The sequence below is a fragment of the Eriocheir sinensis genome, chromosome 64, assembly GCF_024679095.1.
Source record: "Eriocheir sinensis breed Jianghai 21 chromosome 64, ASM2467909v1, whole genome shotgun sequence".
NCBI lineage: Eukaryota > Metazoa > Arthropoda > Malacostraca > Decapoda > Varunidae > Eriocheir > Eriocheir sinensis.
This window is the reverse complement of record NC_066572.1, coordinates 8,007-25,000: the sequence shown is the minus strand read 5'-3', so window position 1 is coordinate 25,000 and position 16,994 is coordinate 8,007. Positions and strand designations below refer to the sequence as shown.

At 43.4% G+C, this 16,994-nt stretch overlaps 3 protein-coding genes across 10 annotated transcripts in view; all 3 read left to right on the top strand.

The window, feature by feature from the left end:
* Positions 1-12,710, top strand: part of LOC126987074 (keratin, type II cytoskeletal 1-like) — a 14,381-nt gene extending 1,671 nt beyond the window's left edge. The window contains exons 1-4 of one of the 8 annotated variants that reach the window (XM_050843741.1): positions 2,302-2,461; positions 3,164-3,347; positions 3,631-3,672; positions 3,836-3,979. In XM_050843741.1, coding sequence (XP_050699698.1) covers positions 2,459-2,461; positions 3,164-3,347; positions 3,631-3,672; positions 3,836-3,840 — 234 coding nt within the window. In that variant the 5' untranslated portion in view covers positions 2,302-2,458 and the 3' untranslated portion in view covers positions 3,841-3,979. Of the gene's footprint in view, positions 1-2,301; positions 2,462-3,163; positions 3,348-3,630; positions 3,673-3,835; positions 3,980-7,444; positions 7,614-7,886; positions 7,929-8,091; positions 8,236-12,676 lie in introns of those variants that run through there. The other 7 variants (XM_050843739.1, XM_050843742.1, XM_050843735.1 and 4 more) reach the window with 7 other exon arrangements.
* On the top strand, positions 10,905-12,710 carry LOC126987077 (uncharacterized). The gene is made up of 4 exons (XM_050843744.1): positions 10,905-11,305; positions 11,974-12,148; positions 12,362-12,403; positions 12,567-12,710. The coding sequence occupies exons 1-4, from the start codon at positions 11,303-11,305 to the stop codon at positions 12,569-12,571; spliced, it is 225 nt and encodes a 74-aa protein (XP_050699701.1). The 5' UTR covers positions 10,905-11,302; the 3' UTR covers positions 12,572-12,710.
* A 2,691-nt stretch (positions 12,711-15,401) lies between these two features.
* Positions 15,402-16,994, top strand: LOC126987076 (uncharacterized). Its single transcript, XM_050843743.1, has 4 exons — positions 15,402-15,533; positions 16,241-16,415; positions 16,607-16,648; positions 16,851-16,994. The coding sequence occupies exons 1-4, from the start codon at positions 15,531-15,533 to the stop codon at positions 16,853-16,855; spliced, it is 225 nt and encodes a 74-aa protein (XP_050699700.1). The 5' UTR covers positions 15,402-15,530; the 3' UTR covers positions 16,856-16,994.

Genomic DNA, 16,994 nt, shown 5'->3' with positions numbered 1-16,994 from the left:
TTCTTTCACCTCAAGGTCATTTCCTAACCAACTCAATTACCCTCGATACATACAAAACCCAGTGCTTGCCATTAATAAAGCACTTGGTCCATTTCCATTTAGTATTTTGTCACTCAAGAAGCGAATACTTATTGACGCAATCACTGAGACTTTTCTTCGACGACGCAACGAAATTAACGAAAAGGAACCACGAGCAACGAAGATACGGGTAATGCATCGTACACAAGACCGTGGGCTGAGGACATAACGAGGAGTGAGAAGAGAGAGATAGCAAACCAGATCCTGACCTTTCTGAAAACAATATTGGATCTACAAACAGAATATATGAAACTATGTGTAAGACAGAGCTAAAATATGTACCTAAAATTCTTTAACTATATAAATCATTATTAGTATTGGTGTATATAAAGAAGATAATTTTCTTAATAATATCGAGCAAGAATATCGAATAATCAAACGGATATAAAACCAAGTATAAAATATTGCTAAAAACACTTACATAAAACTCGGATTTAACATATAATGCAAAAACAATTATTAGTATTGGTGTATATAATTAAAAAAAATGTTCATAATATCGAGTATGAAAATCAAATAAACAAACAGAAGATATAAAAACAAGTGTTAATAGCACAAAAAAACTGTGCTAGATCGGCGTCGCATGACCCTCCAACACCCCCCCAACAATTTATAATATACAACTTGGGGTCTAAAATGGAAAATGCTGAAAAGTAAAATGGCGCCATTATAAACACTTGCCTGCGCCACAACGGGCTGGGGCCGACCACCTGGCCCTACTATGAAGGCCTACCGGCGCCAGAGGCTAAGACGTAAAAAAAAAAAAAAAGGCTGACTTTGTTTATAATGCCATGTTGTAAGGTTTATCAGAGCTAACAAACCATATTATACAATGTCATGTCTACAATGCATGGGTGAGCCAGGAAAACAACTTGAAGAGAACAACAACAACACTAAGAAGATGGACAATCTGTTGAGCGGCGTCTGCGACGCCGATAAAAACTAAGTATCAAACAGCGCAAAAAAATACATGAAAATCTTTGACTATACAGATAATGAAAAAAAAAGCGAGTATTAATATCGGTGTATATAAACAAGTATTAAAAGGTGTTAAGAATATCGAGCAAGAATTTCTCCCATAAAAGGTAATTTCGTAACAAACAGCATCAAAAAGCAGCCATGACGGGCCGGGGCCGAATACCATCCGGGCCCCTCAAGCAAGCGTACCTGTGCTATACGCATAAACGTAATGAAAAAATACAAACAAAAATAAAAGTGTTAATTAAATCGAGCAGCAAGAATTTATCCCAAAAAAGGTCATTTCGCAACAACAACCGCATCAAACAGCAGCTTCTCTCTCGCCAAACATGATACGCGGAATGCACAGCGAAGATAGTAAACAACTATAAGCTGACGATTGCAATAATACCGCATGCGGTCAAAAAAAAAAGGACAAAATAGGTGATTGAACACATCCCAATCAGCACCACCACTACAACCAACGACAACAACAACAACAACAACAACAACAACAGCAGCAGCAACAACACGAAGGTTGAAACTCAAGGTCATTACTGATTATTGTTTCGTTGAATTTTTTTTCTGCTAGGCAACAACATCAGAAGAACACGATTTAATAAACATCCGTGTCTATCTAATTAACAGGTAATGGAATGTGTGTGTGTGTGTGTGTGTGTGTGTGTGTGTGTGTGTGTGTGTGTGTGTGTGTGTGTGTGTGTGTGTGTGTGTGTGTGTGAGTGTGTGTGTGTGTGTGTGTGTATGTATGTATGTATGAATGTATGTATGAATGAATGAATGTATGTATGTACACCTAATGTCCCTCCCCCCTTCTTCTCGTCGTAAAGAAAAAAAAAAGTGTTATAATTAGGAAAGTATGTATGTAAGTATGTAAGTATGAATGTATGTATCTATGTATGTATGTATGTATGTATGTATGTATGTATGCATGTATGTATGTATACGTATGAATAAGATCTAACCCCTTGTTCTTTCCTTCCTACTGATCCTTTCCTTTATCCCATTCCACTCTCTCCGTCCTTCTTTCCCCCTCCCTAAAAGCACCGCTTCAAATTTACACCTCGGGCTTTTCGCTCATCCCCTTAATAATGAGACTCAGCTAAAGCTCTCCCCGGGTGTCGCAAGGCTTCCGCGAACGTCCAACGGAGCGACAGTCTGTAGCGGCGGGGTGCTTATGAGTGGCCCTCTGCCCTCTCACGCCCCCCTTTCCCCCAGCCTCCCCAGCACACCTTAACTGCGCCGCCTTGGGAAAAGAGCGGGTTGGGGGTGAAGGAAGGTCTTGGCGGAGGAACACAAGGCCAGCAGCAGCAGAGGACTATAAAGAGAGTGGAGCAGCGGTCTGGGTATCAGTTGATTCCTGCTTGCTGTTGCTGATACATCCACAACACCAACGATAACAACAATGGTGAGATACACGCTGCTCTACTGCTACTAAGACATCTCTCCCACTGTCTGGCTCTCCTTTTGTTTATCTCACTTTGTTCCCCTTTGAGATACACGCTGCTCTACTATACCTCTCCCCCCTGTTTTTGTCCCTTTGTTTATCTCCCTCTATCTCCCTGAGTCTCCCTTTGCTCCTTTCCACAAACCTAAAGTGACCTAAAACTTCAGTCACTTCAAATGTAGGCAGATACACTGCCCTATCCCTGTCTTTTCTTCCCTTTGTTTTCCTTTACTTGTGTCTCAATTTTCTCTCCTTTATCTTCCTTTGTCTCTCCCTTTATCCCATTCCTGTAATCCTCAGAGTCCCAAACTGTCTATCGAAAAGCAGAGTCCCTTTATTTCCCTCGGTCTCCCTTTGTTTACCCTTTATCTCCCTGTTCTCCCTTTGCTCCTTTCCATTATGTTAAGAACCTCAAAACTTTTCACTGTCTAACAACAAGCAAACACTCCTTTATTCACCCTTTGTCTTCCTATGTTAGCCTTTATTTCCCTTTGTCCCTTTGCTCCTTCCTGTAACCCTCACAGCTGCAAAACTTGTCACTTTCTCACAATAAGCAAACAAACTGCCTTCCTTCCTACCCATTAACTTCCCTGCCTTTACTTTTCCTTACCTTCCCCTCTCCGTCTATCTCCTCTACCCCCTTGACCGCCGCCGTGCCCGCAGCGTGTTCTGGCCGTGCTGTGTATGGTGGTGCTGATGGCTGCCGCTGTCCTGGGTGGACGTCGCTACGGCGGCGGTGGGCATTTCGGTGGCGGCGGCGGCTTCGGCCATGGCGGCGGCGGCTTCGGCCATGGCGGTGGCGGCTTCGGCGGTGGCGGATTCGGCAAGGGTGGCTTCGGCGGCGGCAGTGAGTAGGCGCAGAAGTCTGTGTACGGGAGAGGAGGAGAAGAAACCAGTGTGTGTGTGTGTGTGTGTGTATGTGTGTGTGTGTGTGTGTGTGTGTGTGTATTTGTGTGTGTGTGTGTGTATTTGTGTGTGTGTGTGTGTGTGTGTGTGTGTGTGTGTGTGTGTGTGTGTGTGTGTGTGTGTGTGTGTGTGTATTTCTTCACTGTGCTTCAGGGACTTCGGCATGAGGGTGAGGTCGCAGTGTCGAGGCTGGGTTGTCTCTAATCCTTTTTTTTTTCTCTCAGGCTTTGGCGGCGGCGGCTTCAGAGGCAAGGGCGGATACTACGGTGAGTGGCGGGGCGGGACGAAAGGGACGGGGGGCAGTAGCACGGCGGGGACAGGCTGTTTGGAGCGGTGAAAGGGACTTGAAGTGTGACTATACAAGCTGCTGAGGCAGTCCCCAGGTGTAGCAGTAATAGCAAAAGGGTTAACGTGCTCTTATCTCCGCAGGCTAAGGCAACAGACCCGACCACACGCCCACGGCTCCGGCGCGGCCCTACTGACGAAGGCGGCGGCGGCGGTGACGGCAGTGGAGTGGATTATGATTACGGTGAATGTGGAGACTGTCGTGACCAATAAAACAACCTGCAGGAGTCTCGTTGTGTTATTTCTCTGTCTTATTAGTGGACGTGAATGACTGGAGGAGGCGGCGTAGGAGGTCACCCCGAGGTAGACTCCCATACTTTTTTTTCACAGGATAGGAGGCAGCTGAAGGGCACGAAAAATGGGAACGGAGAAAAGCCCGCAATGTCGCTGCTCCTGCAAATAGTGTTAGTAAGAGTGTTAAAAATTGAGACGTCAGCACTCACCCATAAAAGTACTACGTCTACTACTACTACTATTACTACTACTACTACTACTACTACTACTACTACTACTACTATTAATATTTCTTTCACCTTAAGGCCACTTCCTAACCGCCTCAACTACCCTCGATACATATAAAACCTAGTGCTTATCATTAATAAAGCGTTTGGTCATTTCCATTTAGTATTTTGTCACTCAAGAAGCGAATACTTATTGACGCAATCAATGAGACTTTTCTTCGACGACGCAAGGAAATTAACGAAGAGGAACCACGAGAAACGAACAGACGAGTAATGCATCGTACACAAGACCGTGGGCTGAGGGCATAGCAAGAGGAGTGAGAAGAGAGAGATAGCAGACCAGATCATGACCTTTCTGAAAACAATATTGGATCTACAAACAGAATATATGAAACTATGTGTAAGACAGAGCAAAAATATGTACCTAAAATTCTTTAACGATATAAGTCATTATTAGTATTGGTGTATATAAAGAAGATAATTTTTAAAAAAAATATCGAGCAAGAATATATAATAAATAATCAAACGGATATAAAACTACTAATATAATATTGCTAAAAATACTCACATAAAACACTTTGGTTTAACAGATAATGCAACAAGACTTAATAGCACAAACACTGTGCTAGATTGGCGTCGCATGACCCTCCAACACACCCACAACAATTTATATTATGCAACTAGGGGTCTAAAAAGAAAAATGCTTAAAAGTAGAGATGGCGCCACTATAAACACTTTCCTTCGCCACAACGGGCTGGGGCCGACCATCTGGCCCTACTATGAAGGCCTACCGGCCCTAAGGGCCAAGACGTAAAAAAAAATATATATATATATATCTGTATATATATATATATATATATATATATATATATATATATATATATATATATATATATATATATATAATGCCATGTAGGGTTCTCAGGGCTAACAAATGCTATTATACAATGTCATGTCTAAAATGCACGGGTAAGCCAGGAAAACATCTTGAAGGGAACAACAAGAAGAAGGACAATCTGTTGATCGGCGTCTGCGACGCCGATTACAACTATTAGTATTGGTGTATATAATTAAGAAAAAGTGTTCATAATATCGCGTATAAAAATCAAATAAACAAACGAAGATATAAAAAAAAACTAAATATCAAACAGCGCAAAAAAAAAAAAAAAATACATGAAAATCTTTGACTATACAATGCAAAAAAAAAGCGAGTATTAATATTGGTGTATATAAACAAGTATTAGGAGTTAAGAATATCGAGCAAGAACTTCACCCATAAAAGGTAATTTCGTAACAAACAGCATCAAAAAGCAGCTCAAAAAAGCGAACAAATTATACTACTAAAAAAACTCCTAATATTGGAGTATACAAACAAGAATCTAAGTGGTAATGGAATTGAGCAACAAGAATCTCTCCATTAAAAGATCATTTCGCAACAAAAACCGCATAAAAAAGCAGCTTCTCTCTCGCCGAACATGATACGCGGAATGCACAGCGAAAATAATAAAAAAACAAAAAAAATATATGCTGACGATTGCAAAAATACAGCATGCGGTCAGAAAAAAATAGCAAAAAATAGGTGATTGAACACATCCCTATTAGCATGAACCCACCACCACCACCACCACTACTACCACCACCACCAACATCAACAACATCAACAACAACAGCACGAAAGCAGAAACTCAAGGTCATTACTGATTATTATTTCGTTGAATTGTTTTTATGAATTGTTCGCTAGGCAACCACACCAGAAGCACGCGATTTAAAAAACATCCGTGTCAGTCTAATTAACACGTAATGGAATGTGTGTGTGTGTGTGTGTGTGTGTGTGTGTGTGTGTGTGTGTGTGTGTGTGTGTGTGTACATATATATATATATATATATAGATATATATATATATATATATATATATATATATATATATATATATATATATATATATATATGTATGTATACCTAACGTCCCTCCCCCTTTCTTCTCGTCGTAATGAAAGAAAAAGTCTTATAATTATGAAAGTATGTAAGTATGTCTGTATGTATCTATATGTATGTATGTATGTATGCATGTATGTATGTATACGTATATGATCTAACCCCTTGTTCTTTCCTTCCTATTGATCGTTTCCTTTATCCCATTCCACTCCCTCCCTCCTTCTTTCCCCTCCCTAAAAGCACCGCTTCAAATTTACACCTCGGGCTTTTCACTCATCCCCTTAATTATGAGACTCAGCTAAAGCTCTCCCCGGATGATGCAAGGCATCCGTGAACGTCCAACAGAAATCCAACGGAGCGACAGTCTGTACCGGCGGGGTGCTTGTGAGTGGCCCTCTGCCCCCTCACGCCCCCCATTCCCCCAGCCTCCCCAGCACACCTTAACTGCGCCGCCTTCGGATAAGAGCGGGTCGGGGGTGGAGGAAGGTCTGGGGGGAGGAACACAAGGCCAGCAGCAGCAGAGGACTATAAAGAGAGTGGAGCAGCGGTCTGTGTATGAGTTGATTCCTGCTTGCTGTTGCTGATACATCCACAACACCAACGATAACAACAATGGTGAGATACACGCTGCTCTACTGCTACTAAGACATCTCTCCCACTGTCTGTCTCTCTCTTTGCTTATCTCCCTTTGTTCCCCTTTGAGATACACGCTGCTCTACTATACCTTTCCCCCCTGTTTTTGTCCCTGTGTCTCCCTTTGCTCCTTTCCACAAACCTAAAGTGACCTGAAACTTCAGTCACTTCAAATGTAGGCAAATACACTGCCCTATATCTGTCTTTTTTCCCTTTGTTTTCCTTTACTTGTGTGTCAATTTTCTCTCCTTTATCTTCATTTGTCACTCCCTTTATCCCATTCCTGTAATCCTCAGAGTCCCAAACTGTCGATCGAAAAGCAAAGAACTGTCCCTTTATTTACCCCCGTCTCCCTTTGTTTACCCTTTATCTCCCTGTTTCATCTTTGCTCCTTTCCATTATGCTAAGAATCTCAAAACTTTCCACTGTCTAACAACAAGCAATCACTCCTTTATTCACCCTTTGTCTTCCTATGTTAGCCTTTATTTCCCTTTGTCCCTTTGCTCCTTCCTGTAACCCTCACAGCGGCAAAACTTGTCACTTTCTCACAATAAGCAAAAAAACTGCCTTCCTTCCTACCCATTAACTTCCCTGCCTTTTCTTTCCCTTACCTTCCCCTCTGCGTCTATCTCCTCTACCCCCCTGACCGCCGCCGTGCCCGCAGCGTGTTCTGGCCGTGCTGTGTATGGTGGTGCTGATGGCTGCCGCTGTCCTGGGTGGACGTCGCTACGGCGGCGGTGGGCATTTCGGCGGCGGCGGCTTCGGCCATGGCGGCGGCGGATTCGGCGGCGGCGGATTCGGCCATGGCGGTGGCGGATTCGGCGGCGGCGGCGGTGAGTAGGCGCAGAAGTGTGTGTAGGAGAGAGGAGGAGAAGGAACCAGTGTGTGTGTGTGTGTATGTGTGTGTGTGTGAGTGTGTACGTGCGTGTGTGTGTGTGTGTGTGTGTGTGTGTGTGTGTGTGTGTGTGTGTGTGTGTGTGTGTGTGTGTTTGTGTGTACGTGCGTTTGTGTGTATTTCTTCACTGCGCTTCAGCGACTTTGGCATGAGGGTGAGGTCGCAGTGACGAGGCTGGCTTGTCTCTAATCCTTTCTTCTTTCTCCCTCAGGCTTTGGCGGCGGCGGCTTCAGAGGCAGGGGCGGCTACGGCGGTGAGTGGCGGGGCGGTACGAATGGGGCGGGGGGCGGTAGCACGGCGGGGAGAGGCTGTTGGGAGCGGTGAAAGGGAGTTGAAGGGTGACTATACAAGCTGCTGAGGCAGTCCCCCGGTGTAGCAGTAATAGCAAAAGGGTTAACGTGCTCTTATCTCCGCAGGCTAAGGCAACAGGCCCGGCCACACGCCCACGGCTCCGGCGCGGCCCTACTGACGAAGGCGACGGCGGCGGAGACGGCAGTGGAGTGGATTATGATTACGGTGAATGTGGAGACTGTCGTGACCAATAAAACAACCTGCAGGTGTCTCGTTGTGTTATTTCTCTGTCTTATTAGTGGACGTGAAGGACTGGAGGAGGCGGCGTAGGAGGTCACCCCGAGGTAGACTCCCATACTTTTTTTTCACAGGATAGGAGGCAGCTGAAGGGCAAGAAAAATGGGAACGGAGAAAAGCCCGCAATGTCGCTGCTCCTGCAAATAGTGTTAGTAAGAGTGTTAAAAAATTGAGACGTCAGTACTCACCCATAAAAGTACTAGGTCTCCTACTACCACTACTACTACTACTACTACTACTACTACTACTACTACTGCTACTACTACTATTAATATTTCTTTCACCTTAAGGCCACTTCCTAAACGCCTCAACTACCCTCGATACATACAAGACCCAGTGCTTGTCATTAATAAAGCACTTGGTTATTTCCATTTCGTATTTTGTCACTCAAGAAGCGAATATTTATTGACGCAATCACTGAGACTTTTCTTCGACGACGCAACGAAATTAACGAAAAGGAAACATGAGAAACGAACAGACGGGTAATGCATCGTACACAAGACCGTGGGCTGAGGACATAACGAGGAGTGAGAAGAGAGAGATAGCAAACCAGATCCTGACCTTTCTGAAAACAATGTTGGATCTACAAACAGAATATATGAAACTATGTGTAAGACAGAGCTAAAATATGTACCTAAAATTCTTTAACTATATAACTCATTATTAGTATTTGTGTGTATATAGAAGACAATTTTCTTAATAATATCGAGCAAGAATATCAAATAATGAAGCGGATATAAAACCAAGTATAAAATATTGCTAAAAACACTCACATAAAACTCTGATTTAACAGATAATACAAAAACAATTATTAGTATTGGTGTATATAATTAAGAAAAAATGTTCAAATAAAGAAACGGAAGATATAAAAACAAGTGTTAATAGCACAAAAACTGTGCTAGATCGGCGTCGCATGACCCTCCAACACCCCCCCAACAATTTATAAAATACAACTAGGAGTCTAAAATGGAGAATGCTGAAAAGGAAAATGGCGCCACTATAAACACTTGCCTGCGCCACAACGGGCTGGGGCCGACCATCTGACCCTACTATGAAGGCCTACCGGCGCCACAGGCCAAGACGTAAAAAAAAAAAACGGAGTTTCTTTATAATGCTATGTTGCAAGGTTCATCAAAGCTAAAAAATCATATTATGCAATGTCATGTCTACAATGCATGGGTGAGTCAGGAAAACATCTTGAAGAGAACAACAACAACAACACTAAGAAGATGGACAATCTGTTGATCGGCGTCTGCGACGCCGATAAAAACTATCAAACAGCGCAAAAAAAATACATGAAAATCTTTGACTATACAGATAGTGAAAAAAAAAAAAAAAGCGAGTATTAATATCGGTGTATATAAACAAGTATTAAAAGGTGTTAAGAATATCGAGCAAGAATTTCTCCCATAAAAGGTAATTTCGTAACAAACAGCATAAAAAAACAGCCATGACGGGCCAGGGCCGAATACCATCCGGGCCCCTCAAGCAAGCGTACCTGCGCTATACGCATAAACGTAATGAAAAAATACAAACAAAAATAGAAGTGTTAATTAAATCGAACAGCAAGAATTTATCCCAAAAAAGGTCCTTTCGCAACAACAACCGCATCAAACAGCAGCTTCTCTCTCGCCGAACATGATACGCGGAATGCACAGCGAAGATAGTAAACAACTATAAGCTGACGATTGGAATAATACAGCATGTGGTAAAAAAAAAAGACAAAATAGGTGATTGAACACATCCCAATCAGCACCACCACTACAACCAACAACAACAACAACAACAACAACAACAACAACAACAACAACAACAACAACAACAACACGAAGGTTGAAGCTCAAGGTCATTACTGATTATTGTTTCGTTGATTTTTTTTTCTGCTTGACAACAACATAAGAAGAACACGATTTAATAAACATCCGTGTCTATCTAATTAACACGTAATGGAATGTGTGTGTGTGTGTGTGTGTGTGTGTGTGTGTGTGTGTGTGTGTGTGTGTGTGTTTGTGTGTGTGTGTGTATATATATATATATATATATATATATATATATATATATATATATATATATATATATATATATATAAAAAATATTATATATATGTGTGTGTGTGTGTGTGTGTGTATTTATGTATGTATGAATGAATGAATGAATGAATGTATGTATGTACACCTAATGTCCCTCCCCCCTTTTTATCGACGTAAAGAAAGAAAAAGTGTAATAATTATGAAAGTATGTATGTAAGTATGTAAGTAAATATGTATGTATGTGTCTATGTATGTATGTGTCTATGTATGTATGTATGTATGTATGTATGTATGTATGTATGCATGTATGTATGTATAGTAATGAATATGATCTAACCCCTTGTTCTTTCCTTCCTACTGATCGTTTCCTTTATCCCATTCCACTCCCTCACTCCTTCTTTCCCCTCCCAAAAGCACCGCTTCAAATTTACACCTCGGGCTTTTCGCTCATCCCCTTAACCCGGTAGCAGCGACAGACCAAATTTGTGGCTTTACCGTGTACCAGCGACGGGCCACATTTTTGCCATGATATAAACCCAAAAAAATAGATGATGCATAAACTGATCACAAATGCGTCGATATATATTAAGAAATGGTTTGCGTGAGTGTTGATTTTTTCTCATTTTTCTCGCTTAGATGGAAGGGCCTTTAGGAAACATGATCCCCGCAGCTACCTGGTTAATGATGAGACTCAGCTAAAGCTCTCCCCGGGTGTCGCAAGGCTTCCGCGAACGTCCAACGGAAGTCCAACGGAGCGACAGTCTGTACCGGAGGGGTGCTTGTGAGTGGCCCTCTGCCCCCTCACGCCCCCCATTCCCCCAGCCTCCCCAGTACACCTTAACTGCGCCGCCTTCGGATAAGAGCGGGTCGGGGGTGGAGGAAGGTCTTGGGGGAGGAACACAAGGCCAGCAGCAGCAGAGGACTATAAAGAGAGTGGAGCAGCGGTCTGTGTATGAGTTGATTCCTGCTTGCTGTTGCTGATACATCCACAACACCAACGATAACAACAATGGTGAGATACACGAAGCTCTACTGCTACTAAGACATTTCTCCCACTGTCTGTCTCTCCCTTTGTTTATCTCACTTTGTTCCCCTTTGAGATACACGCTGCTCTACTATACCCTTTTCTCCCTGTTTTTGTCCCTTTGTTTATCTCCCTCTATCTCCCTGTGTCTCCCTTTGCGCCTTTCCACAAACCTCAAGTGTCCTAAAACTTCAGTCACTTCAATTTAAGGCAAATACACTGCCCTATACCTGTCTTTTCTTCCCTTTATTTTCCTTTACTTGTGTATCAATTTTCTCTTCTTTATCTTCCTTTGTCTCTCCCTTTATCCCATTCCTGTAATCCTCAGAGTCCCAAACTGTCTATCGAAAAGCAAAGAACTGTCCTTTATTTACCCCCGTCTCCCTTTGTTTACCCTTTATCTCCATGTTCTCCCTTTGATCCTCTCCATTATGTTAAGAACCTCAAAACTTTCCACTGTCTAACAACAAGCCTTTATTTCCCTTTGTCCCTTTGCTCCTTCCTGTAACCCTCACAGCTGCAAAACTTGTCACTTTCTCACAATAAGCAAACAAATTGCCTTCCTTCCTACCCATTAACTTCCCTGCCTTTACTTTCCCTTACCTTCCCCTCTGCGTCCATCTCCTCTACCCCCTTGACCGCCGCCGTGCCCGCAGCGTGTTCTGGCCGTGCTGTGTATGGTGGTGCTGATGGCTGCCGCTGTCCTGGGTGGACGTCGCTACGGCGGCGGTGGGCATTTCGGCGGCGGCGGCGGCGGCTTCGGCGGTGGCGGCGGCGGATTCGGTGGTGGCGGCTTCGGCCATGGCGGTGGCGGATTCGGCGGTGGCGGCGGTGAGTAGGCGCAGAAGTGTGTGTAGGGGAGAGGAGGAGAAGAAACTTGTGTGTGTGTGTGTGTGTGTGTGTGTGTGTGTGTGTGTGTGTGTGTGTGTGTGTGTGTGTGTGTGTGTTTGTATTTCTTCACTGCGCTTCAGCGACTTCGGCATGAGGGTGAGGTCGCAGTGACGAGGCTGATTTGTCTCTAATCCTTTCTTCTTTCTCCTTCAGGCTTTGGCGGCGGCGGCTTCAGAGGCAAGGGCGGCTACGGCGGTGAGTGGCGGGGCGGGACGAAAGGGGCGGGGGACGGTAGCACGGCGGGGACAGGCTGTTTGGAGCGGTGAAAGGGACTTGAAGGGTGACTATACAAGCTACTGAGGCAGTCCCCCGGTGTAGCAGTAATAGCAAAAGGGTTAACGTGCTCTTATCTCCACAGGCTAAAGCAACAGGCCCGACCACACGCCCACGGCTCCGGCGCGGCCCTACTGACGAAAGCAGCGGCGGCGGGGACGTCAGTGGAGTGGATTATGATTACGGTGAATGTGGAGACTGTCGTGACCAATAAAACAACCTGCAGGTGTCTCGTTGTGTTATTTCTCTGTCTTATTAGTGGACGTGAAGGACTGGAGGAGGCGGCGTAGGAGGTCACCCCGAGGTAGACTCCCATACTTTTTTTTCACAGGATAGGAGGCAGCTGACGGGCACGAAAAATGGGAACGGAGAAAAGCCAGCAATGTCGCTGCTCCTGCAAATACTGTTAGTAAAAGTGTTAAAAATTGAGACGTCAGCACTCACCAATAGAAGTACTACGTGTACTACGTCTACTACTACTACTACTACTACTACTGCTACTCCTATTAATATTACTTTCACCTTAAGGCAACTTCCTAACCGCCTCAATTACCCTCGATACATACAAAACCCAGTGCTTGTCATTAATAAAGCACTTGATCATTTCCATTTCGTATTTTGTCACTCAAGAAGTGAATACTTATTGACGCAATCACTGAGACTCTTCTTCGACGACGCAACGAAATTAACGAAAAGGAACCACGAGAAACGAACAGACGAGTAATGCATCGTACACAAGACCGCGGGCTGAGGGCATAGCAAGAGGAGTGAGAAGAGAGAGATAGCAGACCAGATCCTGACCTTTCTGAAAACAATATTGGATCTACAAACAGAATATATGAAACTATGTGTAAGACAGAGCAAAAATATGTACCTAAAATTCTTTAACTATATAAATCATTATTAGTGTTGGTGTATATAAAGAAGATAATTTTTTTAATAATATCAAGCAAGAATATCTGATAAATAATCAAACGGATATAAAACTAACAACATAATATTGCTAAAAACACTCACATAAAACTCTTTGGTTTAACAGATAATGCAACAAGTGTTAATAGCACAAAAACTGTGCTAGATCGGCGTCGCATGAACCTCCAACACACCCACAACAATTTATATTATGCAACTAGGGGTCTAAAATGGAAAATGCTGAAAAGTAAAGATGGCGCCACTATAAACACTTCACTGCGCCACAAAGGGCTGGGGCCGACCATCTGGCCCTACTATGAAGGCCTACCGGCGCCAAGGGCCAAGACGTAAAAAAAATAATAAAAAAAAAAAAATATATATATATATATATATATATATATATATATATATATATATATATATATATATATATATATAATGCCATGTTGTAGGGTTCTCAAGGCTAACAAATGTTATTAAATAATGTCATGTCTACAATGCACGGGTAAGCCAGGAAAACATCTTGAAGAGAGAAACAAGAAGGACAATCTGTTGATCGGAGTCTGCGACACCGATAACAATTATTAGTATTGGTGTATATAATTAAGAAAAAGTGTTCATAATATCGAGTATAAAAATCAAATAAACAAACGAAAGATATAAAAAAAAAACTAAATATCAAACAGCGCAAAAAATACATGAAAATCTTTGACTATACAATGCAAAAAAACGAGTATTAATATTGGTGTATATAAACAAGTATTAGGAGTTAAGAATATCGAGCAAGAACTTCACCCATAAAAGGTAATTTCGTAACAAACAGCATCAAAAGCAGCTCAAAAAGCGAACAAATTATACTACTAAAAAAACTCCTAATATTGGAGTAAAAAAAACCCTCAAAGTGTTAATGGATTTGAGCAGCAAGAATTTCTCCATTAAAAGGTCATTTCGCAACAAGAACCGCATCAAAAAGCAGCTTCTCTCTCGCCGAGCATGATACGCGGTATGCACAGGGAAAATAAAAATAAAAATAAAAATATATGCTGACGCTTGCAAAAATACAGCGTGCGGTCAGAAAAAATAGGAAAAAATAGGTGATTGAACACATCCCAATAAGCACCACCACCACCACCAACAGCAACATCAACAACAACAACAACAACATCAGCAACAACAGCAACAACAGCAAAAAAGCAGAAACTCAAGGTCTTTACTGATTATTGTTTCGTTGAATTGTTTTTTTGAATTGTTCGCTAGGCAACCACATCAGAAGCACGCGACTTAATAAACATCCGTGTCAATCTAATTAACACGTAATGGAATGTGTGTGTGTGTGTGTGTGTGTGTGTGTGTGTGTATATATATATATATATATATATATATATATATATATATATATATATATATATATATATATATATATATATATATATATATATATATATATATATATATATATATATATATATATATATATATATATATATATATATATATATATATATATATATATATATATATATATATATATATGTATGTATGTATGTACACCTAACGTCCCTCCCCCCTTCCTCTCGTCGTAATGAAAGAAAGTGTTATAATTATGAAAGTATGTATGTAAGTATGCATGTAAGTATGTCTGTATGTATCTATATGTATGTATGTATGTATACGTATATGATCTAACCCCTTGTTCTTTCCTTCCTACTGATCGTTTCCTTTATCCCATTCCACTCCCTCACTTCTTCTTTCCCCTCCCTAAAAGCACCGCTTCAAATTTACACCTCAGTCTTTTCACTCATCCCCTTAATTATGAGACTCAGCTAAAGCTCTCCCCGGGTGTCGCAAGGCTTCCGCGAACGTCCAACGAAAGTCCAACGGACCGACAGTCTGTACCGGCGGGGTGCTTGTGAGTGGCCCTCTGCCCCCTCACGCCCCCCATTCCCCCAGCCTCCCCAGCACACCTTAACTGCGCCGCCTTCGGAAAAGAGCGGGTCGGGGGTGGAGGAAGGTCTTGGGGGAGGAACACAAGGCCAGCAGCAGCAGAGGACTATAAAGAGAGTGGAGCAGCGGTCTGTGTATGAGTTGATTCCTGCTTGCTGTTGCTGATACATCCACAACACCAACGATAACAACAATGGTGAGATACACGCTGCTCTACTGCTACTAAGACATCTCTCCCACTGTCTGTCTCTCCCTTTGTTTATCTCACTTTGTTCCCCTTTGAGATACACGCTGCTCTACTATACCTTTCCCCCCTGTTTTTGTCCCTTTGTTTATCTCCCTCTATCTCCCTGTGTCTCCCTTTGCTCCTTTCCACAAACCCAAAGTGTCCTAAAACTTCAGTCACTTCAAATGTAGGCAAATACACTGCCCTATACCTGTCTTTTCTTCTGTTTGTTTTCCTTTACTTGTGTCTCAATTTCCTCTCCTTTATCTTCCTTTGTCTCCCCCTTTATCCCATTCCTGTAATCCTCAGAGTCCCAAACTGTCGATCGAAAAGCAAAGAACTGCCCCTTTATTTCCCCCCGTCTCCCTTTGTTTACCCTTTATCTCCATGTTCTCCCTTTGCTCCTTTCCATTATGTAAAGAACCTCAAAACTTTTCACTGTCTAACAACAAGCAAACACTCCTTTATTCACCCTTTGTCTTCCTATGTTAGCCTTTATTTCCCTTTGTCCCTTTGCTCCTTCCTGTAACCCTCTCAGCTGCAAAACTTGTCACTTTCTCACAATAAGCAAAAAAACTGCCTTCCTTCCTACCCATTAACTTCCCTGCCTTTTCTTTCCCTTACCTTCCCCTCTGCCTCTATCTCCTCTACCCCCTTGACCGCCGCCGTGCCCGCAGCGTGTTCTGGCCGTGCTGTGTATGGTGGTGCTGATGGCTGCCGCTGTCCTGGGTGGACGTCGCTACGGCGGCGGTGGGCATTTCGGCGGCGGCGGCGGCGGCTTCGGCGGTGGCGGCGGCGGATTCGGCGGTGGCGGCTTCGGCCATGGCGGTGGCGGATTCGGCGGTGGCGGCGGTGAGTAGGCGCAAAAGTGTGTGTAGGGGAGAGGAGGAGAAGAAACCTGTGTGTGTATGTGTGTGTGTGTGTGTGTGTGTGTGTGTGTGTGTGTGTGTATTTCTTCACTGCGCTTCAGCGACTTCGGCATGAGGGTGAGGTCGCAGTGACGAGGCTGGGTTGTCTCTAATCCTTTCTTCTTTCTCCCTTAGGCTTTGGCGGCGGCGGCTTCAGAGGCAGGGGCGGCTACGGCGGTGAGTGGCGGGGCGGTACAAATGGGGCGGAGGGCGGTACAAATGGGGCGGGGGGCGGTACGAATGGGGCGGGGGGCAGTAGAACGGGGACAGGCTGTTAGGAGCGGTGAAAGGGAGTTGAAGGGTGACTATACAAGCTCTTGAGGCAGTCCCCAGGTGTAGAAGTAATAGCAAAAAGGTTAACGTGCTCTTATCTCCACAGGCTAAGGCAACAGGCCCGACCACACGCCCACGGCTCCGGCGCGGCCCTACTGACGAAGGCAGCGGCGGCGGGGACGGCAGTGGAGTGGATTATGATTACGGTGAATGTGGAGACTGTCGTGACCAATAAAACAACCTGCAGGTG

Excerpts from the sequence above, each read along its gene's own strand:
- LOC126987077 (XM_050843744.1), top strand. Across the intron at positions 12,149-12,361 it reads CGGATTCGGCGGTGGCGGCG|GCTTTGGCGGCGGCGGCTTC; the intron begins GTGAGTAGGCGC and ends TTTCTCCTTCAG.
- LOC126987076 (XM_050843743.1), top strand. Across the intron at positions 16,416-16,606 it reads CGGATTCGGCGGTGGCGGCG|GCTTTGGCGGCGGCGGCTTC; the intron begins GTGAGTAGGCGC and ends TTTCTCCCTTAG.